Source organism: Clarias gariepinus, chromosome 5 (assembly GCF_024256425.1).
Source record: "Clarias gariepinus isolate MV-2021 ecotype Netherlands chromosome 5, CGAR_prim_01v2, whole genome shotgun sequence".
NCBI lineage: Eukaryota > Metazoa > Chordata > Actinopteri > Siluriformes > Clariidae > Clarias > Clarias gariepinus.
Genome location: NC_071104.1, coordinates 6,268,667 through 6,295,000, shown reverse-complemented (window position 1 = coordinate 6,295,000; position 26,334 = coordinate 6,268,667). Strand labels below are relative to the sequence as shown.

General features: G+C 37.1%; 1 protein-coding gene, 1 long non-coding RNA gene and 2 pseudogenes across 5 annotated transcripts in view; 2 read left to right on the top strand and 2 right to left on the bottom strand.

The window, feature by feature from the left end:
* zmp:0000000936 (interleukin-1 receptor type 1) overlaps positions 1-10,219 on the top strand; it is a 21,999-nt gene extending 11,780 nt beyond the window's left edge. For 2 of the 4 annotated variants that reach the window (XM_053496609.1, XM_053496608.1), the window contains 9 exons: positions 1-161; positions 1,300-1,480; positions 2,086-2,275; positions 3,709-3,771; positions 3,862-3,994; positions 6,387-6,532; positions 7,034-7,177; positions 8,103-8,270; positions 8,758-10,218. The exon at positions 1-161 is cut by the window's left edge and continues 89 nt beyond it. In XM_053496609.1, the coding sequence (XP_053352584.1) occupies positions 1-161; positions 1,300-1,480; positions 2,086-2,275; positions 3,709-3,771; positions 3,862-3,994; positions 6,387-6,532; positions 7,034-7,177; positions 8,103-8,270; positions 8,758-9,167 (1,596 nt within the window). In that variant the 3' untranslated portion in view covers positions 9,168-10,218. Of the gene's footprint in view, positions 162-1,299; positions 1,481-2,085; positions 2,276-3,708; positions 3,772-3,861; positions 3,995-6,386; positions 6,533-7,033; positions 7,178-8,102; positions 8,271-8,757 lie in introns of all 4 variants that reach the window. The other 2 variants (XM_053496610.1, XM_053496611.1) reach the window with 2 other exon arrangements.
* Positions 10,220-17,792: 7,573 nt separating this feature from the next.
* LOC128524662 (uncharacterized) lies at positions 17,793-24,316 on the bottom strand. The gene is made up of 3 exons (XR_008360554.1): positions 24,065-24,316; positions 20,659-20,704; positions 17,793-18,275 (listed from the first exon to the last, which is right to left on the bottom strand). It is a non-coding gene; the product is annotated as an uncharacterized LOC128524662 (long non-coding RNA).
* Positions 21,120-21,316, top strand: LOC128524837 (uncharacterized; annotated as a pseudogene).
* On the bottom strand, positions 22,264-22,453 carry LOC128524838 (uncharacterized; annotated as a pseudogene).
* Positions 24,317-26,334: the final 2,018 nt, after the last annotated feature.

Genomic DNA, 26,334 nt, shown 5'->3' with positions numbered 1-26,334 from the left:
TCTCCGCAGTTTCGTAGAATCCCTTATAACGTGACGTGGTTCGATAAGGGGACGGGCCTGGAGCTCACGGGAGACCAGAAGCATATGGTACTACACGGTTCCTCACTGTTGTTCTTCAACATCAACATGGAACACCAGGGCCACTACCTATGTGTTGTCAGGTATGAGATCCCGGTCTAGTTCCAGTTTATTATTGCAGTTTATCCAGTTTATCACGTCTCTACAGCCAATCAGAGGCGTCTGTGAGCTCGTGCACACGGAAGGAGCGGCTAGCGCTTTCCTCCAAGTGTGTGACTCCGCCCCTAACGGTGCGTGAGCAAGCAGTTCGAAAAGATGCGGTCGGCTGACGTCACGCGGTTCGGAGGAAACACGGGATAGTCTTCACCCTCCTGACTGAGTGGTAGTAGTAGCCTTAATGTGGAGCCCCCTAGTGACGGAGAGGAATTGGCCACGACTAAATTAGGGAGAATATTGGAACCCTCCCTGGCCAAAAAAAAAAACCTATCAAATTTATATATAAATATACACACACACAACATATACACACTTCGGAAAAAGTAAATAGTATGAAGTATATTCTATTAATATAATATTAATAAAATTTTATATATAACAAAATATATAACATTATACTTATAACATTATAAGTTATATAATTATATATATATATATATATATATATTTTTTTTTTTTTCCTGAAGTGTGTGTACATTTTTTGTCTGACAATGACAAGAAAAAGTATGTGAACCTTTTGGAATTTCATGGTTTTCTGCATTAAGATTTAAATCATGTTTTATTAATTTTTTTTTATTAATTGAATTTGTTTTATGTCAAATTAGTGCTGAAAATTCCATAAAGGTTCACAAATTTTTCCTTGTCTAAATGTAATAAAATATTTAAAAGAATAAATAATAAAATTTTGAATGCATATTATTCTAAAATAACTATATTTCCTTTTTACATGATTTTCATTACCCTGGGTGCGCTCATTGCTTTAGGTATCACTTTTTTCCTGAAACGATGATCTTTTTGATTATTCAATGTTATTTGACTCAAGTTCTGATGACAGCGTCACACCCTCTTTACACATGAGTAACAGGAATTGGCAGAGAACTTTTAGGGCTTTGGCCTCACACAAAACTGTCAGCTTGCTAGTACAGTACATGGGTTTGATCATGTGACCTGATCTGTAGTCCATCTTACCCGCCGAGCTCCTCCTGCCTCAAACCTCCACCTTGAGTACAACATCAGTAATACTTTGTTCTCCTGTGTTCTCATACTGTACCTCTCTTCGAGCAGAACGCCAGAGAAGTGCTACAAGCAGGTGAAGGTGTTAGTGGTGGACGAGATGGCGCCTGGAGCATGCCGTCGTCCTCGGGCCGCAGTGCAGCGGATGAATTCTGATACCAACGACGACCTGAGGTGTCCTTTAAGGGACTATGTCGACTTAGTGGACAGCTTCTCCATAGACTGGTACAAGGTGTGTATGTGTATAGCATGTGTGTGGATGTTTATATCGTCCAAATCCTACAGTACGGCCTTCTCAGGGAGTCTCTCCCTCATCACCGGGACGATCTGATCATTTTCATTGTTATATATTACCTTATACATTCCATACCGATTTCTCTTATTTTTAGACTCAGATTTGTTATTGAGACGGTTTGTTATTCCACCCCTGATGTTAGTATGTGATTCTCAGCTGCGCTTGGGCAAATGATCTGAGGGTTTGGATTTGACTTCTGTACATGTAACTGTATTAGATATGAAGTCATTTAAGAGTAGCCACTTTTGTTTTTAGATTTTAAAGTCTCATTTCAGTATGGTTAAACAAAAAAAATAATTAAATAATTAAATAAAGAGTAAAGCAAAAGCAAACTCTTTAAACTATTGAGAAATGAAAGACTCTGCAATCAGAGATGAGAAATACTGAATGTGTTTTGCAATAAGTTATAAACGTGAGAATATCACCGCAAAAACATTGTCTTAGTAAGAATACCGTAGGCCAATATACAGCAGCAATGTGTGAATAAGAAGGTTAAATCACACCATGTGCTCTGTTTAAAGCTTCATGTGCTCTGTTTAAAGCTTCATGTGCTCTGTCAGGGCTGTCAGCTGCTTCACCAAGACTCCAGGCTTCAATTCACTGAAGACAACCTCGTGCTCCGCTTCCACCGAGCTACTCCCAAAGATGCTGGGTTTTATACCTGCAGGATGACCTTTAACCTCACCGGAGTCACCAGTGTGGTCACAGAGACCATCGAGTGTGAAATCATTGGTGAGAACATATCTGTTTCTGATACTGTACATATTTACTAGTGTTTGTACACGTCGATTACGGTTAAGGAGTTTGTAGAAATAGTTTAAAGGTTCACACTAGTGTTTATTAATCTACTAATCTTTAATGTAGTCAGAGATATTATTATTATTATTATTATTATTATTATTATGATTATTTGAGGTTGAAGCCCACGTCCATGTCTGTGTGTCTCTCTGTACAGCAGAACTCTCTGTCTAACTTATTAATACAAAGAAATCCCATTCTGTAAGGTTGAGTATCTTACGCCTTGTTTACACTAAGTTGTCCTTCTTTGGTGCTCAGACAAATACACTCCCTGTTCGGTAATCGGAGAGTGAATCACAGATGAGAAATGGAAAAAGTAGATAAAAGGATAAAGATGAAGTTTTGTCTTAAAACCACTCCAGCGTGTTAAAATTCACTTATACCACTTCAGCGCTGTTATTTCAGCCAAAGTGAAAATATGAACTAATCCCAGTAAAAATATTCACTTTATCTTTTCTAATTAATATCTATTGGTGCAGGTGTTTGTTTACATTGAGACAGTAGCACATTAGTAGATTATTTTACAGTAGATTATTAAATCCCACACATAACTGTTCATAACATCACTTTTACTCCACATTTAGATTCACTGATGGTGCAGATTAAACTTCAGACAGAGATCTAAAGACTGCAGGAGATTCAGTAAAGTCTAGACAGACAGTTCTGCATGTGGCTGTGACAAAATCTGGCTGGACAGACATACAGACAGAGAGATAGACATTCTTTCTTATAGTGCAGAGACAGTATTATAAGATATATAAATAAGATATATGGTGAGTAAGCAGTGCGGTGAAAGTAAAACAGACAAGAGCCCTCACTCACTCACTCATCGTCTATACCACTTTATCCTGTATTCAGGGTCACGGGGACCTGGAGCCTATCAAAGTAGACGTAGGGCACGAGGTGGGGTACACCCTGGACAGGGTGCCAATCCATCGCAGGGCACACACACATATACACACTCACACACCCATTCACACACTACGGGCAATTTGGGAACTTCAATTAGCCTAACCTACATGTCTTTGGACTGTGGGAGGAAACCGGAGTACCCGGAGGAAACAATTCCATTGCCATATATTATATATTACTTTTATTGTAAAATGTTGGAAATGTAAGAAACATCATCTCTGGGCTTTTTTTTTTTATCTAGTGCATGTTAATTTATTTTATTTTTTTGTTGTTGTAAACATTAAATAATATATTAGTAAAGGAACCTTGTATCATAGAACCGTAGGATATTTTGGTTCTGTTCCTGTACATAACCTACACGTTGCACAGCATCAGGCTGCACTGCATCAGCCATTACATTGACTATTTTTATATAACAGCACATTTTAAGCAGGTTGTTTCTCCTTTTTTTTCAGAGAAGATAGAAGGGAGTCCTAAAATGCTCGAGCCCGCTGATGACGGTGTAAAAGTTGCTCCAGGTGAGTTGCCTTTAAAACCTACTCATCAAATACAAACGATGTTCAGACCCGTTCAGAATGATCTGAGTCTGTCTGATTCTGTGTGAGCAGGTTCTGCCGTTAACAAGACATGCCGCGTGTTTTTACCTGGCAATGGAATCCGTATGACCTCGTTAAACTGGGACTTTAACGGTGAATCCGTCTCCAAAAATAGCTTCGAACGCATCCACCAGGGACCCATCAGGTGAGTCTGGCAGAGATTTGAGACGTCTGAATAACACTACTACTTATAATAATAGTAATAATATGATGCATGAAAATACCAAAATGAAATATAAACATATTTATATTACAAAAGTCGTGTTTAGGTTTGATATTACTTAGTGTTTGTCTATATGTGTTTGTGTTCGTACTGTATATTGTGTAAAAGCACCACCGACTAACTCGCTACATGCACACTACATCACTACTACTTACTATTCTGCACTATACATATGATATATATATATGATTCACACAGGACATCACCCCACCCTCTCCACCGTTATTTAATCTGTAAAGTTACTGAATGTTGTGTAATTACTGTGTACAGTGTTTTATGTTAGTCTGTCCTCTGAGAGCTAAAAACAGTCGGAACCAAATTTCTTGTGTGTGTCTTGGCGAATAAAACCCAATTCTGAAGTATTTGTTAGTCTTGCAAAACGAAAATGCTATGTTATTTTACAATAAGTGTTGTAACTGTTTTCTTATGAACAGAGCTAAAATGCTGAATATAAAGAAAAAAATAATAATTTTATCAGTACTCACATTTTTAAAACATGTTGCTCTTAGAGGGACTTACAACCCAAATTCCGGAAAAGTTGTGACGTTTTTTACATTTGAATAAAAAGGAAGCTAAAAAACATTCAAATGACATGAGCCAATATTTTCGTCACAGTAGAACATAGAGAACGGAACAAATGTTTAAACTGAAAAAGTTTACAATATATCTAATAAATAAACTCGTTATATATTTGATGGAAATCTTGTATGTACTGTATTTGGGACGAAGACCTTTGTTGGATGCCCGTGATCTTCAGGCCCTCAGACGATGCTGCATCACTTATCAACATGATTGTGTGATTGACATTACTAAATGGGTCCAGGAATACTTCCAGAAACCACAGTCGGTAACACAATCTCATGTAAAGAGCTTGGAAAAGATCATGAAGAAAGGAAGTCAGATGTGAACATGGTGCAGAAGCGTCGCCATGTGCTGTGGGCCAAGGTTCATTTAAAATGGACTGTTTTAAAGTGGAAAAGTGTTCTATGGGCAGATGAGTCCAAATTTGACATTCTTGTTGACCGTCCAGCATTTTATCAGCATACAGTTCAAAAGCCAGCATCTCTGATAGTATGGGGGTGCAAAAGTGCATACAGTATGGGCAGCTTGTGTGTGTTGGAAGGCACTACTGTATGAATGCTGAAAGGTATATAAAGGTTTTGAATTCTAGGTTCAATTTCAGGGAAGGCCCTGTGTAATTTTAGCAGGACAATGCAAAACCTCATTCTGCAGTTATTACAACAGCATGGCTTTGTAGTGGAAGAGTCCAGGTGCTGAATTGGCCTGCAGTCCAGATCTTCCACCTAACATTTGGTTAAAAGATGACCAAAAGCTCTTAAGCAGCTGGAAACCTACATCAGGCAAGAATGGGACCAAATTCCAAAACCAAAACTCCAGAAACTCATAGGCTTAATGCCCAGATGTCTTCAAACTGTTTTGAAAAGACGACAAGATGCTACACCATGACAAACATGTCTTTGTCACAGCTTTTTTTTTCAGATTTGAAATGAGCTCATTTTGTGCATAAAATTGTAAAATTTCTCAGTTTAAACATTTGTTATGTTCTCTAGGTTCTAATGTGAAGAGAAAAATTTGGCTCATGTTATTTAAAAGTCTTTTAGTTTTCATTTTATACATTTTTTTGAAAAGTCCCAACTTTTCTGGAATTCAGGTTGTATTTCTCAAACTGCAAGAGTTAGATGTTGGATTTCCTTTATATTTATACAACAAAACAAAATAATCATCCTTCTGCTGCTAAAGAACATCCGTGAACGTCCTGAAGGTTAAAGACTCCAGACTCCACCAGCTGACCACGTAACTCCTTTAGTGTTAATACTGCACTCATACGCAGGCAAAAATCTCAGCTTTTCACAAAATTTCTCACAAGAAAACACAAACAAAATGTCACAGATTAACAGCATTGCTTGTTTCCAGTGCAGTAACAACTCTTACCACATTTCCTTTTCTCTTGCTGTTAAAGAGGAACTGATGGTGAAAGCTTGTTGTTTAAGCAGAAACTATAAGAGCTGTTCTTCATATACAGTACTCAGAAGTACAAACGTCTTGCGCCACTTTTGATTTCTTCATATTTTGCTTCCAACAGACATTCTTGTGTATTTGAATGTAGTCTTGACTTTAAGACTTTTCCATGAGCTTGTCTTATTTAGTACGCATAGCATGCGAGGTCCTGTGTATTTTAATTCTTCGTAAACAGGTGTGTAATTGCACATCTTCTGCACAATGGTGATGTAATAATGTGATCCTTCACACTGATTGTCCCTGTGTGTGTATGTGTGTGTATGTGTGTGTACAGTGAGCTGCAGGTATCTAAGGGTTGGTGGGTGGAGCGCAGCTTGGTGGTGTCTCAGGTACTGTCAGAAGATTTCCATCAGAACTTCACCTGCAGTGCCATAACCCATAGAGGATGTGCTTATGGCAACTACACGCTCCAGCCTGCAGGTCAGAAAACCGACAGTTTGTTCATTATGTGGAATATTCTATAGACTTGTGTATTACTTTCAATAAGACTATTTCTAGCCATAAAAGACATTTGTCTACTTTGGTACGTACAGCATACAGTGCCCTGCAAAAGTATCCATACCCCTTGAACTTTTCCTCTTTGATCTAAACCAGGGGTCCTGAATTAAAATTTAAGAAGGTCTGGTTAATAAAATTTTCTTCATGTTTGTAACCAGGTAACAAAATGTGGAAAAGTTTAAGGGGTGTGAATACTTTTGCAAGGCACTGTATACAGTAGATGTAAGTATAAATCTTATACACAGTATAAATAATAATAATAAATATATATTTTTTAATGACTGGCTTTATTCTATTAGTTCTTTATTTTATTTTTTTTACATATCCTCTGTCCCACAGTCGAATGATGAGTTAAGAGACCAGTTGCTGGTTTGTCTGATGAAGCCATGCTAACTTTCGTTAACCGTTCCTTTATGTTGTTAGACCCTGATCTGCTCCTGCCGATCGGACTTCTGGCCTCCATGATGACTCTTCTTTTCATCATGGGAGTTCTGCTGTACAGAGAGTTTAAGGTGGAGCTTGTTCTGCTCTTCCGGACCCTGTTTCTCTTCTTTTATGAGAGCACAGGTACGCTGAACACCAGGAAACCTGTGTTTCCCTTCCACACTCCAGAACACTTGTGTTAATAACATGCAAAAAGTACACCGAATAACTTCCTGTCACCAGGAAGCAACAAGCCAAACAAATAGGCGTCAATAGGCAGAAATAATAAAATACGAAAATAAAAATCTATATATTCAATGACAATTGGTTATGCTTATTTAACTGAGAATCTTCTCTCTTTTAAACAACATACAAGTAACTAAGGTAACTAAGTACATACATAATTCCAAGAATCATTGTCAAGGATCATTTTAAAGTCCATAGCAGACATCCAGACCAATGCAGGCAACATCAACCTGATATACAGTAAGTCATAAGTCGAGACAGACTTGAGTCAAAGAAAATAGGAAATAAGACAGTGAGAAATGCATAATTAGACTACAATGTAAAGGATCAGGGTGAACTAACGCAGAACAGGTGGACAAAATCAGGTAACAAATGAATAAGGACTACAGTATAGAGAAAGTGCTAATTTATTAGGGTGAGGGTCCCGACTGAAGTCAATAATTAACAGTTCGGTCAAATAATTGTGTCCATAAGTGTGTGTAAAGCTGGCCCTTTGTTTTGGGAGCCGTGACCCCTGGTACACCAAGTACACTTTGCACTTCGCAAGTGCAGACTGAAACAAGACCAGATCTCATTTTAATTAAAAGTATCCGAAAACTAAAATAATATAATATTTTTCAGTTTAAATTATATATATATTTATTTCGGAGTGGCATTTTTTAATGTAATTTAATAACTAATGAAATAAACAGGACTGAAATGATCATGGACTTTTATTGTAATTGATCTCATCCTTTCTGCCTTGAGGGTTTAAATGTTTGACTTTTGAATGAGTTCCAACTCCGTTATTTGTTGTTGAACGTGCTGATTTTTTTGCCCACAGATGGTGATGGGAAACTGTATGATGCCTACGTGGTGTATCCCCGGGGTCAAGGGGACACGTTGAGTGAAGCGGTTGAGGCTTTCGCCATAAAGACGCTGCCGCAGGTTCTAGAGGAACGCTATGGATACCGGCTCTTTATCCTAGGACGGGACAGTCTACCTGGACAAGGTAAAGTAGACCGGAGCAAACTTAGATACGAGTACACAATACATATATATAAACATATAACAATTTTTTATAATAAATACATTACCAAAAATGCACACAAACATACACACACACACACACACACACACGCACACACACACACACACACACACACACACACACACACACACACACACACAAATGACATAGATTATATGACATGTTAAATGTTTAGTGTGAGACTGGTTTACAAATACCTGATGAATATCTGATATAAGTGAAACAGTTATTAATTCAGTAAAGCAGCATGTTGGTAAATATTATGTAATAGATGTCTTGTATTGTCAAAATATAAATATGGATTTTTTTTTACATTTTAATGATTTAGGGTAGTTCGAGTTGGGTTTAAATAGCACCATTACAGATGATCACTGACATTTTGAGTTATTTAAAGCTCATGCATAAAAGTAAACTGATTAAGATATTAATTTGACAAATTATTTTGTAGCTATTGCAGACGTAATGGAGGAAACTATGAATCTCTGCCGACGAATGGTGCTGCTGTACACAAGATCATCACTAAGCAACGCAGACGGTTTGTCATGGTTCGAGCAGCAGACAGGCCTCCACCGCACCCTACTGGAAGAGACTCTGTCTGTGATGCTGCTGGAGATGGAGCAGCTCAGTGATCTCTCCATCCTCCCCGAGTCTCTGCGTCTCCTGCGTGATAAGCAGGGGGCTGTACAGGCCTGGCAGAAAAAGCGGAGGTGGGGGTGCACAACTACGGCGGAAGATGGAAATGTTCCTCTTACGTCATTTTCTTTGTCTGCTCGCTCCTGGAATAAAGTGTGCTACTACATGCCGGTGAGAGGCAAAGCCAAGCGTCCCTTCAAGAGAAAATTGCTCCTGGATCTGTGAATAGTGACTTGGCTTTGAAACACTGGTGCTAAGTTTTGTAGGGAAACAGAGCTCACGGATGAGCGAGGAGAAATTGTGCACTCGAAGGATGGAGAGCTGAAGTACCTTACAGTCTGCCTGAAGGAACGGAGGAACGGAGACGATCACTCGCAGTTACATTTCAACGGAGGAAAATGTCCTGTATACAAGAGCAAAGAGAATCTTGCGCTTGAATGGCGGCTTCTTCTGTGAGCTTCGAGTACAGCTTTTGGTGAACCGTGGAAGCACAAGTGGTTAAGCTGAGGCTTCCTATTTAACTAAGTCTTGCAGGCAAGAAATAAATCAGACGGACCAACTGAAATATCAAAGCACAATCGCACTGGACTCTAACACAGCCGATTTTTCTGACAGTTCTGGTAAAAGTCTGGTGTGATTCTCGGGGGTTTAGGCTGAAGATGAAAATCTTCTATTAGCAATATTTGTTGGAACTCCAGTGTGTATTATCATGCAGATCTGTTCTATCGGCAGCTTGACGCATAATTTTTTTCAGCTGAAGCCTCAGATGAACTTAAAGTCAATCACTGTGTGTATTGTTATTGTGTTGTATGATTGTGTTATTGTGTAGATGTTCTCAGGGAGGTGTGAAAACATGATGGAGTCAAAAACGCACACAAATGAAACGCTCATGTGCTCAAGTTAAATGAAGTCCATACTGTATCTGTAGTGGTTATGTTTAGTTAAGGTTGGTGCTCTTTCGTGATAATGATAACAGATGCAGATGCAGATGTGTCCATAACAAAGCACAAAGGTCAGTTTATACTTTCCAAAGAGGACATGAAGTAGCTTTTAAACTACATGTGAGCAGTTTTAGCACAAAATGAGATAAATCCATCAGGGCAGTTTGGAGAAAACAGTGTTTTTGTATAATCTATAAAAAGTATCACAATAGGGAATATTTGTGCGTGGTCTATCAGGGTCACACGTGTGTTAAAGCACAAATGCCTAATTATTGTATAGACATTGTTGTGGTTATATCATTGTGCAGCCTGATGTCAGCCTGCAGTGTGTGTGTGTGTGTGTGTGTGTGTGTGTGTGTGGTTACTGTATGTAAATATGCAATTCAGAATGAATAATACGTTGTGTTTAGTTTTATTGAAAAGATTTAAAATCTTGAGTTTTGAAAAGGTGTTAAGTTTTGTTACACACAAAACCTTTTTAATTACACACATTGTTAAAGATCATTAAAACAATACCAAAAGTTTAGAGATTCATAATTCTCTTCTTTCAGCATTGCTATATCTAATAATTACTATTTTATCAAAGTAGTCCATGACTGTGTGTGTGTGTGTGTGTGTGTGTGTGTGTGTGTGTGTGTGTGTGCAGTCTGTTTTTCCTCGCCTCCATGCATCATTTGCTCATTTTCATATCAGTTATGAACCCTAAACAATCTGGGGGAAAATAAACAGATGAAAAGCTCGTTGTTGTTCATTCAAAATGTTATTTGTTGCTCTCATTCATCAGGATGTGGAACAGGTTCGATCATTGTGTTAGCTGATACAATCATTTGTGGTTTTTGTCCGACATCTGGTGACCAAATCGTGTAACAACTGCATTCAAATTTTATTCATCATGAACACAACTGTACACACAGTATGTAATGCAGTGAAATGCTTATACGACTGTTTGTGACCTTAAAAAAAGGAAACATGAAATAAAATAAGAAGACAAGAAGAGGCGAATTACATTAGAAATAGAATAGAAAATTTTAATTCATACAGTTAAGAAAAAATATAATATTTAATAGATATGTATAAAATATAAATGTAAGCGTATCTTCTATGTCTTTCGGTCGTTCCCCTTCAGGGGTCGTCCCAGAGAATCTGCCTCCATCTAACTGTCCTCTTCATCCTCTTCTCTCACACACTCTTAAGAAAATAAGGTACACAGTGGCACAAATAACGCTCCTCAAAGAACAGTTTTGTACCTTTTTAATAAATGTACCCTTAATGGTCCGGAAAAGATCCTCTGATGACACAATTTTTTACCTTTTAAGGTACAACTGAACTGAAGGTAGAGATGAGCGAATCCGGGTTCTCTCTCACTCACTCATCTTCTATACCGCTTTATTCCGTATTTAGGGTCGTGAGAACCTGGAGCTTATCACAAGGCAGGGTGCCAATCAATCGCAGGGCACACACATACACTACGGGCGGTTTAGGAACGCCAATTAGCCTTATCTGCATATCTTTGGACTGTGGGAGGAAACCGGAGAACCCAGAGGAAACCCACCAAACACGGGGAGAACATGCAAACTCCATGCACACAGAGACGGGAATCGAACCCAGACCCTGGAGGTGCAAGGCGACCGTGCTAACCACTACACCACCATGCCGCCTGAATGCGGATTCATCCGGGTTATATGACTCATGAATCACGACTCCTTCTCTTCGTTCACTCGGATCAGTTGAGTCCAAAGTTATCTCGTTGCTAACAACAACATACATAAAAACGAACAGATAATTACACAATTCACCGTCACGACTGCTCCGACCTATTTTACTTCTACGGTACTTCCTTTATTCATATTTATTTCTTTTTTTTGTAATTCAAGTTTTTATTGTTTTCATTCGGTACATGACAACAAATGTATCAATACTGCTTGCAAGGCCAAAATATTACAGTGACTGAAGTTAACAGAAGTAGATGTATCAATAAACAGAGAAAAATTACAATGGCAATAACAATGAAAAGCCACAATTATTGTGTTACATGAGAAGACAGCGTCACAAAAGACCAAAAATCTTCCCAAACTGGAATACCCGCAGGGGCCCCTGCTTTGTTCTTATTATGTAGTTTGCAAAGCAAACGTTCGTACGAAGCTGTCCTGGTCATTATGTTGACCCATTCTTTTAACTCTGGGGTTTTAGGAGTTTTCCAGTGCTTCAAAATGACTCTAGCCGTCACAGAGACCCCCACCATAATCACTGCAAACTCTTCCTTTGTAGTAATTGGCATCTGCTCCCTGTCTCCTAATAGACACAACCTTGGTAATAATGGTATTGTTGTTCCAAGCCATTTGCTCAAGATATTTAAAGTTTGGTGCCATAAAGGCTGAATAATTGAACAATCCCAAATACAATGAATAAATGTACCTCTATCTTTTTGACATTTCCAACAAACATCATTATTTGTCAAACCCATTCTGTTAAGTCTAAGAGGTGTCAAATAAAACCTATGTAAGATTTTGTACTGTGTAAATTGTCCTCTAGCTTCTCTTACATATTTGCCGGTGTTTGACAAAATTCTTTTCCACTCTTCGAGCCCAAATTCAGTCCCAAGATCCTTTTCCCATATCGTCTTTAAATTAATGCAGTCATTGCTAAGCACCTGGTTAGTCATCCTGTAAAATACGGAGGCTTTTTGTTGAGGATGGGGTAGTGTTAAAAAGTCCAAGATATTGTTTCCGTCTGTGTGCTGAATTTTTGTGGAAACACAATTCCTAATTTGAAGATATTTCCAGTAGTTATCTTTTCCCTTTAAATTATATTTCTGTACAAGATTATTATAAGACATAAACACACCCTGTTCAAACAAGTCTATAACAGTACACAAGCCATTCATGTGCCATTTCTTCCAATATATGGGTGATTTCCCAATACAAATAGCAGAATTATACCATAAAGAAGAGTATGGTTGTTTACATTGTGATAATTTATGCATCTTGTGAATCTTCGCCCAGACCTCTCTTGAGTGCTTCATGATAGGATTTATGGTTATTTCTAAGCACTGAGACAGGTGCTCGATAGAACTGTATGGCCGTGACAAGGCTTTTTCAATAATAACCCAGTCTAATTGAGTATTATTATTCCAATGCTTGGCCAATTTTGCCATTTCAAAAGATATCTGATAGAGCCGAGGGTCTGGTAATCCCAACCCTCCTTTATCACGGGTTGCACATAGTTTGCTAAACTTTATCCTAGGCCTTCTCCCGTTCCAGAGGAAATGTTTAACCATCATATCATATTGGTTAAAGATCAACTCTGGTATTGTAAGTGGGAGCATCATCAGCACATAATTAATTTGAGGCAAAACCACCATCTTAATTATATTTACTTTCCCCCATAAAGTTAGCTGAACTTTCCCCCATTTATCCAATTTATTTTTAATGTTTTGTAAAAGTGGTGCTAAATTTAGCGTAGGAATCTCTTCTAACTCCCTGCATATTTTAATACCCAGATATTTTATTCCTCTTGGGATCCATCTAAAGCCAAATTTAGTTACCATATTTGCGTTGCATATTCCGGATATAGGCGTAGCTTCCGACTTTGTCCAATTAATTTTATATCCAGACACTTTGGAGTAGGATTGGACAGTTTCCATTAAGTGAGGTAAGGACTTATCTGGGTCTTTGACCATGGCCAAAATGTCGTCAGCATATAAAAACAATTTGTGCTCTTTGTCACCTCCCTGTACGCCTGAAATATTTGCATTAGCCCTAACAGCTATAGCCAATGGTTCTAGTGTGATATTAAACAACAGTGGCGATAGCGGGCACCCCTGTCTTGTCCCCCTGGTGAGATCGAAAGATGGAGAAACTTTACCATTGGTTATCACGCATGCCTTAGGTGTCTTATATAATGTTTAAACCCACTTTATGAAACCAGGCCCAAACCCAAAATTTGATAAAGTTGTAAACAGAAATTCCCAGTGAACCCGATCGAACGCCTTCTCTGCGTCCAGTGAGACGGCAACAATTGGGTCAGTTTTTTCTCTATTTAACCAAATTAGATGTAGTAACCTTCTCATGTTATCTGTTGATGACCTGTTTATCATAAATCCAACTTGATCAGGGTTTATAATGTTGGATAATACCTTTTCTAACCGTAACGCAAGAATTTTGCTAAGGATCTTGCAGTCTACATTAATCAAACTTATTGGCCGAAAATTTGAGGGTTCCGTTGGTTCCCTATCTTTCTTAGGAATCACCGATATTAGAGCTTCATTAAAAGAAGAGGGAAGAGATCCACTAGCATATGCCTCATTATATACTTCTGTTAAAGTGGGTGCAAGTAAATCTATATACTGTTTATAATATTCAACCGGGAGCCCATCTAACCCTGCTGACTTTCCATTCCTCATGATAGATACAGCTTTTCTGACTTCAAGTTCTGTTATTGGACCCTCTAACATATTCACCTCCTCTGGGGACAATTTAGGCATTTTAAGTTTGGAGAAGAAGCTGTTAAATTCTTCTTGTTTAGGACTAATATCAGCTGTGTATAAATCTTTGTAAAACTTCTGTAAAACCTCATTTATTTCCTTAACTGATGTTACTACTCCGTTTCCTTTCTTAATAGCTGATATCAGATTACATGTATTTTTTTGCTTCAGCTGTCTAGCAAGCAGTTTCCCAGTTTTCTCCCCTTCCTCATAGAAAGTCGTTCCCAATCTAAATAGAGCATATTCCACCTTTTTATTATAAATCTCCTGGAGTTCAAATTTGAGTTTACAAATATCTTGATATAGTTGATTTGAGAAACATTGGGATAATTGTTTTTCATAATTCTTAATTTTGTTGTCTAATTCCTGTATTCTGACCCGATCCTCCCTTTTTCTTTTAGAAGCATAACCAATTATCTTCCCTCTCACATAAGCCTTAGATGCCTCCCATTTAGTTGCCCTTTTATCAGTACTACCTGTATTAATTTCGAAGAAGGACTTTAAATCTTCTTTTAACGACAAACTAAAGGCCTCGTGTGACAGCAGTGAGGTGTTTAATCTCCATCTGCCTTTTCGCTCTTTGTCACAGTTAATATCAATGCCTAATTTCACGGCAGCGTGATCTGATAAAGCAATAGCATTTATATTACAGTGTGTTACATGCTTTGTCATGGTGTTTGAGATCAAAAACATATCAATTCTGGAGTAGGATTTATGACAATGAGAATAAAAGGTGTATTCCCTCTCACGTGGGTTCACAAGACGCCAAATATCCACTAATCCATTATCCTCACTCATCATATGAATTGCTGTTCTGTCTTTAGGATATGTTTGGTCCCTACATATACTTCTATCTATAAAGGCATCCCACACTTGGTTAAAATCTCCGGCCAGTATTATTTGGCCATTCATTTCCCCTAAATTCTTATTTAATTCATAGAAAAAATTAGGATCCCCTATATTTGGAGCGTAGATATTACATAACACCACAGCAGTACCATTTATTGTAGCCTGTATACACACCATTCTCCCCTCACTGTCTTTGACCTCACCAGTCATAACAAAATTTAGATTCTTTTTCACTAGTATGGCAACCCCATTCCGTTTGCTGGAAAAGGAGCTATGAAATACGTGTCCAACCCACCCGTACTTTAATTTTAAAGCCTCGTCTCCTTTAAAGTGTGTTTCCTGAATAAATGCGATATCCACATTATTATGTTTCAAATAAGTCATTACTTTACCTCTTTTTATAGGACTCCCACAGCCTTTTATGTTCCAAGACATACATGTTATATGGTTCTCCACCATAATGCACTATGAAATATCGATATCAGAAGAAAGGGAGAAATAAAATGAAATAAAATAAAATTCCAGCACCAAAGGAACCCACTGTTGTGTATGTATACCTATATAGACCTTCCTGCCTAGCAAGTCCAGTAACAAACTTTTAGTAATAAACTTTGTCATGACCGAACCTTTTTTAATGAAAAATTTGCAAAAAACGTTATGAACACAAATAAGTAACTTAAAATGCTCCCTTAAAACAGAACCTGGGAGCTCTGACCAGTCCCTGGTCTCTAAGCCAAAGCCTGAAAACAAAAAAAAAGTTGCAAATATAACATGCAACAACGAAAAATAACTCTTATTGGTCCGTGGGGCACCCCCCATGCAGCTCGTAATGACACTGTCCAGCTGCATGCTGCTCGGCAGCGTACCATAAAGCTCAAAACCCACTCGTGTTTAATTTCCACCCATGGTTGACTTTTATATAATCCTCATCATCTGAAAATATCACTGTCTTATACGGCGTACCTGTTTATGACCCATCATCACGTAAAGTGCTGATGAAACGCTCTGCTTCCTCCGTGGTGGTGAAACTACGTTTTCTACCTTTCCAAGTAAATCTCAGAGTAGCAGGGAAAGCAAGCGTGTATCTCACGTTTAACTGTTGAAGCGATTTCTTGGCAGACAAAAAAGTTTTTCTTTTTTCAGCCAGTTCCTTCGTCATGTCGGGAAACACGGATAACTTAACATCCTCCCACTCGATTCCACGGAGTTCCCGCACGGCTCGCAGAACTTTCTCCCGCGCTGATTGTCTCAAAAACCTGATCAGCACCGGTCTCGGCGGTTGATCCTCACTCGGCATGGGGGCCAGTATTCGATGAACTCTCTCAATTTCGAATTCTCCCTCCATATCGATCCCCAGGCCTGCACTCAGAACTTTCTTCACACAGCTCTCCAAGGTGCCGTTCGTTCCATACTTCTCTTTCAGCCCTACGAGCCTTACGTTGTTCCTCTTATTATGGTTTTCAAGTATTTGAACACGGTCCCACAAAACTTTTATCTCCTTTTCTTTAGCATCTTTATCTGTCTTCAGGCTCTCTGTCACATCCTCTATTTGTGAGATACGGCCCTCTGCCTCCTCCATTCTGACTTGCAGCCCGTTCACGGTATCTTTTAGCTCCGTCATTGTCTCTTTAATGGCGATTGTGTCCGCTGCCACTACCTGAAGGGTCTTGCTCATTTTAGTAATTTCAGCATAAACTTTATCCAGGCTCACTTTAGCGTCAGTCTGCTTTTCGGGGGGACTCGAAGCAGCCTTAGCATCCGCTAATGGTGGATTCTGCCTGGTCGCCATGCGGTTTGCTTCTTTGAAGTATTTGGATGTTGTAGTCATCGTGATACACTTAGAAACGTGATTAAGTTCTTAGCATCCGGATCATAAACGTTTTAAATTATTATTTTAAACAAAATGTCAACTACTTCGTCATAAATTATATAATTATTACCGAGTGGGTAGGAGCCTATCTAGACAGCCGCCATCTCGCTTGGGGTACGCACGTGACTCCATTCATATTTATTTCTTATGGTTAAGCTTTTATTTTAAGGTCACTGGAATTCGAAAAAGCATTTCACTGCATATCGTACTGTGTATGACTGTGTACGTGACAAATACAATTTGAATTTGATTTATTCTCAGTAGTTGTTAGCTAGTAACTGTAAAAACACGTGGCTGAATGAGATGTTTATTAAACTTCCTGAAGGTCAGAAACGCAAGAGACTCGGAATAGCGGCTATGGACCCGCTGGACTCACAGTGCGGAGTGAAACAGTCGGTTCGGGGAGACTCAGTGTGTTCATGAGGCCAAGGATTCGGTGGATACTAGGGATTCGGTGAGCGCCCTCTAGTGGAGGGGCCGTAGGAAAACGCAGACAGAATCACTACTGCATTTTATACTGCATTTGCTCATGTTTTTTTTTAAACAGCTGTGACAGTGAAAATCATTAGCCACCTGTTTGATAGAGAGCAAATGCAGGTAAGATACAGACGGTCCTCACTGTTTCATGGAGGACACAGACTGAGGATGACACTCTGACTCTGCGACGCCACATGGGAACCTGTGGGGTCTGGGTTCGGGGTGGATGAATGTCACATCAATTTGAAGCAACAACTCTAGACTGCAAGAGTTTGTGGCCTTATTTTTTGTTGTTGTTGTTGTTGTTTTCAATAACAGCGCATAACTGTTATTTTCTCCAAAATACAAACTTGCACATACATGCTGCTCACATATTACTGTAGTCTAGTTTGTGCTGAATAGAGTGTGATCAGACTTTAGCCATTTATATGTTTATAAGTAACTGAAGAATACACAAATGTCAGAACTTCTTTAGTGTCAAAACATCTGCAGTCTCCTAAGTGTTAAAGCACTTATTAAACATAATATTAAGTATATTGTGCATGTAGCACTTACCCTTCCACTGCCCACGATAACTTTTAGCTTGCGATGGACACAATTGTGATTTGCCAAAGTCGCTGCAGTCATTTAAGTGTTTTCCAGACATAGTCACCGGGTTTGTGCATTTCTTGTTAAAATTTGTTTCTTTTGATGATTTTCATTTCATTTCTGCTCTGAAAAAATGTTGGGAAAATGCAATGGTACTTTAAGAATAAATTAAAAATTGTATTTTGAACAGCTTGTGAATAGGTATATTGTACTGTAGATGGAACATTGTATTTTATATAATTATCCATTGTGTGATTGTATTTAGTAAAAGGTTTTTCATCTTATAGAAGGATTTTATTTAGTTTAAATATTTGTTTATTGTAAACCTAAAATATGTTTTTTTAAAGAATATTTTACTGTAATTTAAGGCAGTGTTCTAACATATGCATTTGATATATTTTTATAGTCACTGATAAGAAATTGATTGAATGTCTTATTCAATAGGGAAATGACTCCTCTGATTCTTAATCCTATCTTGTTACTTCCAAAGGGAACCTCAACATCTTCATCTCTGCTCCAACCCTCCCTCTTGTCTTTTCTTCAGAGCATCGCTGGTCTCACTACTGTCTTGTACACCTTTCCTTCTTCATTCTTGCGATAATCGTTTGTTACAAAACACACCTGACTTTTCCACCCTCCCTGTGCACAGGGTTCACCTCCTTTCTACACCCTTTGTTGCTCTGGACTGTTAACCCTAAGACCCTAAGTCCTGCACTTTACATTTTGGCATTTGGCAGACTTACACTTTTTTTTTTTTTTAAATCTCATTATACATCTGAGCAGTTGAGGGTTAAGGGCCTTGTTCAAGGGCCCCACAGTGTCAACTTGGTGGTCTGGGATTCGAACCGTAGTCCAATGCCTTAACCACTGAGCTACCCCTGGTACCTTCTTTACCTCTGCTCACATGTATTCTGTGGTCGAATTGTAAAAAAAAAAATTAACAGGTCGTCAAGTATTTTTTAAAACTGTTTTTAAAAACTGTTTTAGAAATAAAATAGTAAAAAAAAATCTACATAAACAGATTCCGATTGGCTAATTGCTGTTATTTACAGCATAGTTTATAGATGATCATATTTAGAGTCCAAATATTTCATTTTATGACAAATTTACATAATACACAGATTTTTAATCTAAAGGGGATTGTGGTTTTACAGAGGGGATTATGGTTTTTGTCATTTTTTTTTCGACGTGGGGTGCCACCCTCCCACATAACCCTTCAAATCGAGCTCTGAATGTATTCTGTCCTGCTACAGCTAACCTTCATTCCTCTGCTTTCCAGAGTATACCTCCACCTCTCTGGACTTTCCTCCACCTGCTCTCAATACAAAGCACAATATCATCTGCAAACATCATAGTCCATGGAAACTCCTGTCTAAACTCATCAGTCATATTTATTTTAAAAATAAATGTAAGCATATAAACTCTATGAATTATATGAAATGTACAAAGGGAAAAATATGGCATGTTGGTATGACAGCAGTATGGAGTGGAGTGTGAAATGAGGTGTGTGTGTGTGTGTGTGTGTGTGTGTGTGTGTGTGTGTGTGTGTGTGTGTGTGTGTGTGTGTGTGTGTGTTTGTGTGTGTGTCTGTGTGTGTGTGTGTGTGGGTGTGTGTGTGGCAGCAGCAGTGGTATTGTCCATGTTTTAAAGAGCATTTGTCTTCATTTATATTTAAGTACGAATGTATGTGTCATGTTCAAATGTGAAGTGTGGTTAGTACAGACCTTAAATACCCCTCAGGGAGGTTTCTGAACTTTGGGCCTCAAACAACAAATGGTGACTATTCTGCATGTTCTTAAATGGAGTTTGGTGTTCCACAGAGTTTAGTTTTAGGCCCATTGCTTTTTTCTCTTTACGTGTTTTCTCTGGGCAACATAATCTGTAAGCATGGTATCAGTTTTTACTGTTATGCTGATAACACAAAATTATATGTCTCACCAAAAAAACAGCTTTGAGCAATGTGTGAAGGGCATAAGTGACAGGGTGTTAATTAACTTCCTTCTGCTTAATCCTGACAAGATGGATGTTCTGGTACTAGGACCACATGCAGCTAGAAGTAAGTTCTTTGATCACACTGTAACTCTAGATGGTTTTTCTGTTCCATCAAGTGCAACAGTAAAAGACCTCAGTGTGATTATAGACTCCAGTCTTGCATTTGAAGCTCATGTTGATAATATTACCAGGATAGAATTCTTTAACCTCTGAAATATTGCCAAGATAAGGAATACATTGTCACTAAATGATGCAAAAAATTTTTTCATGCTTTTATTATGTCTAGGTTGGACAATTCTAACGCCTTCCGGTCTGGTTGTTCAACTAGGTGCATAAATAGGCTTTAGTTTAAAATGCAGCAGCAAAAGTCCTCACTAGAAGATATGAGCACATCACCCCTATATTATCCACACTGTATTGGCTGCCAATGTAATCTCAATAGTGCTCAATGAATATTTATTCAGTTTTCATTTATTAGTCTCCAGATCACAAATCAACAACCAGATGTATTCTTACCTTGATGATAATATACCTTACTTCATGGCAGATAAACTCAAATATCCTAAAATTTAAAAAAATAAGTTAACCTTATACAGTTCATTGTAAATATTTCTCATTAAGTATTATTAGTCTTCATTTGATTTCATTACAGTTAAAATGTCTGTGATACTTTTCCTAATGAAAAAAAAATTAATTATTTATTATTTAATGTAGTAATATAAAGTTTCTATTTACTTATGGAGTTTATCTTTGCTCTAGTAGGAAATGTATTTTGAGAATGTTTGGTGTCAGTAATTACTACACTCATCATCTCATAACTTAATCTCATTCAGTTATTCAAAATCAATTTGGTTTTAAGGAGACTCTTTGTAGATAACTTCATTTTCATGCATGTCAATGTGTAAGATGTAAAATCCACCATCTTTAGGAGGTGTGTGTTAGTCGGACTCGTTGTCTGTCTGAGGAGGTGAAAAGTTAAGACTATACTTTCAGGAATCATTTCTGGAGTGTTTAAGTGGAATATGATGTGAAAGTGATCACACTCACTACGGTGAGGAGTTATGATGTTCTCTTCTGAGCATGAATGTGATTTATAAAAAAATCTTTTTAATCTTTAATGAATGTTCTTTGTTTCTCATGAAGCAGTAATGAGAGAGTCCATGGTCAGAGTGGTTAAATAGGTTTCACTATGTTATGTTTTAATTGTTTTGTTCATTTTCAACATATTTTACTTTGTCAGGTATTTTATGTAATTTTCTGTTTCTTTGTTTGGTTTTGTTTATTTTTTTTAGTGACCGTTCTAGGCATTTCACTCAACAGCCTTTTTACCACTCAATCTTTATAATGAATTTTCCCTTTTATGACATTAAAGATAGGTATAATAGTCTTTTTATATCTATACCTATTATAATATATCTTGATTCTGCCCCCTAGTGGAATAACAGAGCCTAGCTCATTTCAACTCCCTTTCAGGTCTCTGATAAATTAATGCTGATGAAATAATAATGATGCCGTAATACGGTTTAGTTCATTTAGTTAAATACAGACCAACGATGTGTGTGAATGCTTACATTTATTCCCTATTTATTTTTGCCATTTTATACCTCTATCTTTCAAGACAGTGGTATAAACAATGAACTAGCAACTGATAAAAATAGCAACTAGGGAACTGGAACAAGATTTTACATAAATGCTACACAGATTGTTCAACTCTGATTAGAGATGTGGACAAGGAAAAGCTGAAGTATAGAAGAATACGGATGTGTCTCCACAAGCTTTCTATATTTTAATCTTAGCATTTTTATGAATAAAACTCAAGGTAATGTTGGAATGCATAATTTGACTCAGCAGCCCAGTAGGCACGTAACACACTCCAGTCCCTCCTGTTCAAAAGAAAACCTAGATACTATCATTACCATACCTGATTACAGAAATGATTGTGTTAACTATTCTTTACTAAAAACAGTCTGACATAGTTTCCTATTTCAGCCAGCAAACTCTTCTACAAAAGTTGGTCTAATTAAACATTAAATTTTAATTATTAATGTTCTGCATTTGAAGAAAAATAAGAGAGCTCAAACAAAAAAAATAAAAAATTACTAAATCATTTAAAAACTACTAATCACTCAGATCATGAGAAACAGAGAACATTCATCAAAGGTTAAAGCCCATGAAAAAGCTTCAGTAGTTTAAACCTGGTTGCTGCTTGGAAAAACACACTATAACTCCTCATCGCGATTAGAGAAACATAACACTTTCACATCATATTCCTATTAAACACCTTAGAAATGATTCCTGAAAGTATAGTCTTAACTTTCCGCCTCCTCAGACAGACAACAAGCCCGACTAACACACACATCCTAGAGATGGTGGATTTTACATCTTACACATTAACATGCATGAAAATTAAGAGTTATTTACAAAAAGTCTCCTAAAAAATTGCCTACATTAGTCTACATTTACATTTTGTCATTTCGCAGACAATCTTTACAGAAGTAAGTTTTTTAAATCATTTTTTTTTTACAAATATTATTCTTCTGTTTGTTAATCATGAAATTATTGAGTGTTTTACCTACAAATCGAGAGACCCTGTATGTAGTAATAAACAGAACATTAACGACACATTATACACCAACCAGTAATAAAATTAAAACCACTGAGAGACAAAGTAAATACATTATTTCAGCACACCAGCACCTGTTCACAACCAAACGCTCCCGCAACAGGCATGTGTGAATCAGAACTGGACCAAAGGAAGAAAGTGGCCTCAAAACACAAATAAGCTAATTTTAGCCAAAGCGTTGGGCTACTGAGCAGCAGGTTCCAGATAATAACCCTAGCGCCACCAGTTCGTCCCTTGGCCCATAAACCTCAATTGCTCTGGTGTAAAATGAGATAAAAATATGACACTCTGCATCTGAGCATTTGCCAAATGCCATAAATGCATGCTTGTGCACACTTATTTCACTTTCTCACAGTTTACTGTAAATCAGCACAGACATTAGCGCTAGCAGGCTAACTGCACTGAAATAATGAAACATTCTTAAAACTAATTTTAGGTGTTTAGCTGACAGCAAATAAAGATTTGTGAATCCTGTGTTCAGAATCACTTGTTCACTCAACTATACTGCAGGTAAAATTGTATAGAATCAGATGATAAAGATTACAAAGATAGTCACAAGCAGAGAAAAGTAACTAAAGCAGTCTAAAAACCGGCTAGAAGCATGACATCAGGGATTTTACATAAAAACATTCTTCATGATCATTAGCAGGTTTAAATGAACAATCTGTGTAATCTGTCAGAGACTGGGATTTGACCTCAGCATGTATTAAATCAGTATGTTAACAACACAGAGAACTCCTTCTTCTTCAAGAATTCTTAAAAGAAAATAGTTGCTACTCAAAACCAACATGTTTAAACTTACATACTACAAGTGTTAAATTTTCATTTCCTAAACTTACAGACATCAATCCACATCATTTAATAAGTTAGTTTAAGGAAGCTAGCAGACACTCGGCCTGATTTGGTTTGCTGCTGGGGTCCTGACTCTGGCTTGTCACCAGCATATTCTAATACTGTATTTCATTCAGTTTATTACATTTACCATGTAAGCAGTAACAAAATTATCGGCATTATAAAATATTTACTATTTTTCAAATTCATAACCATTATTTTCTAAAATTTACACTAAAAGCTGAGTCAAATAATTCAGAATTAAATAATACTGAAGTATAAAAGAAACATCAAGATTAGTTTTTGAAATGCGATTACAGTAAATAAAAATCTTTACATACTCCTTAGCCTAAGTAATGTTCAATTTTTCACAGTCCACCTCAGTCATCTGCTTATTAAAATGCTTCACAAAAATAATCTTATAATGCAGTTAAATGATCAAAGTTACCTTTTCATTTCTCCACTTACTGTGTTTTAATGTTGTTTCGATTTCCTCGAATCATTTTGTTTGTCGGTTCAGTAGATCACCAAGATATTTGGAGCCAGCACTAAGAGCTCACTGGATAGTGCACTTTTGTGGACATTATTATTGTTCCCTATTGAGGAATTAGGCCTTGTTCTTTTGTGAGAAAGGCAGACTTTCTGACTTTCTCCCACTGTACTAAAGCATATATACTGTAAATATTCATCAAAAAGGCATTTATAAATGATACTTCCATAACCCCAACCAAAACTGGCCAAAGTTTATGTCATGTCTACACCCATGAGATTTTTGATGTCAGCTTCCTGTTTAATCCTGGCCAGACCCTATGATGTCACATAGGTTATGTCATTCTAATTCTATCATACACTTTTACAACAAAAACATACCACGCATATTTTATAGGTTTTTGAATTTAGTCTAAAAAATAAACGCTGTATAACTGATAAAAGTTTAACTGTCCTAATATGTCAAATTTTCCCTAAACAAAATGTTTGTAGCACAAGTGTTTTCAGGGCAGCCTTACTGGAAAGCAACGCAAGAGTGAAAAACCCATGGAGCTCAAGAGGAAGGAAATACTGTGAGGAACCAAAACCCTGAGCGAATCCTGCTCTAACCGTCATGTTGAATCTTTTGCTATTGTTTTATTAATAGACTGAAAGGAATTTTTTAAAAAGATTTTTCAGACCTTAGGTTTTTTCAGACCTTCTTAGAGGCACTTTTCCAGCTTTGGGAATTTGAAAAGAAAAAGAAAATCTTTTCCGTTTTCCCAATAAGATTACAGCCATGCCATCCTAATCACATTAAAGCCATTACACGTTTACACCTTACATTTAATCACCTTCTTGAAAATGATTATCCTGTTTTATTATTTGTTTTTAAATTTCTATTAGCTTTTACTTCAGCTCACAAATCAAATTAGTTATTTAGTCACGTTTGTGTCTTCCCATTTCAGATGTCAGATTCCCAATCAAGTCCCCTGTCCCTCTGCACTCCACTCTTCTCGGAAGGATTTCCACTGGATTTCACTGTGTACAGTGTAATTGTAAACATTAGGCAAAAAGTCTGGCTTTAAAACCAGACAATTTAATAAAAAAATATGAAAATGATAGGCTAACCATATCAGATCAGAACCTAGAATATTTTACTCCCCTTGAAGAGAGCGATTAAGTTCAGTTTTATTTATATAGAGCTTTGACAATGGTAATTGTGGCAAAGCAGCTTTACAAAATCAATATTATAGGCCTATATGACTTTGAAACTTGTAAGGAAATGACACATACTGTGTGTAATGTAAGTTCAGTATAACAGGAGATGTGTTTAAGTTAATATGGAGTCCACTTTCTCTGATGCCGGATCAGCTACAGAACTTTGTGGGAATTCCAGTCTTGAAATATTGAGAGAATGCAGACCCACACTATCAGAGAAAGGCTGTCTGCATCAGCCGAGGCCAGGACCGTCTTTATAGTTGAGTGGAAACAAGCGGTACGTTAGGCTCGGGTGTGAGCACAACATGAAAGAGAGTCTAATTTTTCATTTGGTTTGATTAGTTATTATCTATCTGTTTCATCTAGTTTAAATATTTTTTTATCTGGTTTAATTATCTGTAACAGCGTTGAAAGTACACTGTAACAAATAAACAGTAAATTTTACGGTAAAAAAACGGCACCTGTGGTTGCCAGAACTTTACCGTCAAAAATACATCTTTTTTGATGTAAAAAGAACATCTTTTTTTACAGTCCAGAACTGTCTAATTTGAAAGGTTTATGTTGTAATAAATACAGTTAAAACCTATAATTATTTCACAAATCAGACAGAAAACTATTTAAACTGAAGAAAAAAATTATTTTTATAAGGTTTAAAGTTAAACTATAAACACTGCAGAAATTCTGTTTATTTTTTAGTACATGTTAAATAACTGCTCTTGGTGAGATGTTGGTGAGATAGTGAGACGTTCCAGTTAAATGTATGCGCATATATATACAATATATATATATATATATATATATATATATATATATATATATATACAGTGGTGTGAAAAACTATTTGCCCCCTTCCTGATTTCTTATTCTTTTGCATGTTTGTCACACTTAAATGTTTCTGATCATCAAACACATTTAACTATTAGTCAAAGATAACACAAGTAAACACAAAATGCAGTTTTTAAATGATGGTTTTTATTATTTAGGGAGAAAAAAAATCCAAACTTACATGGCCCTGTGTGAAAAAGTAATTGCCCCCTGAACCTAATAAC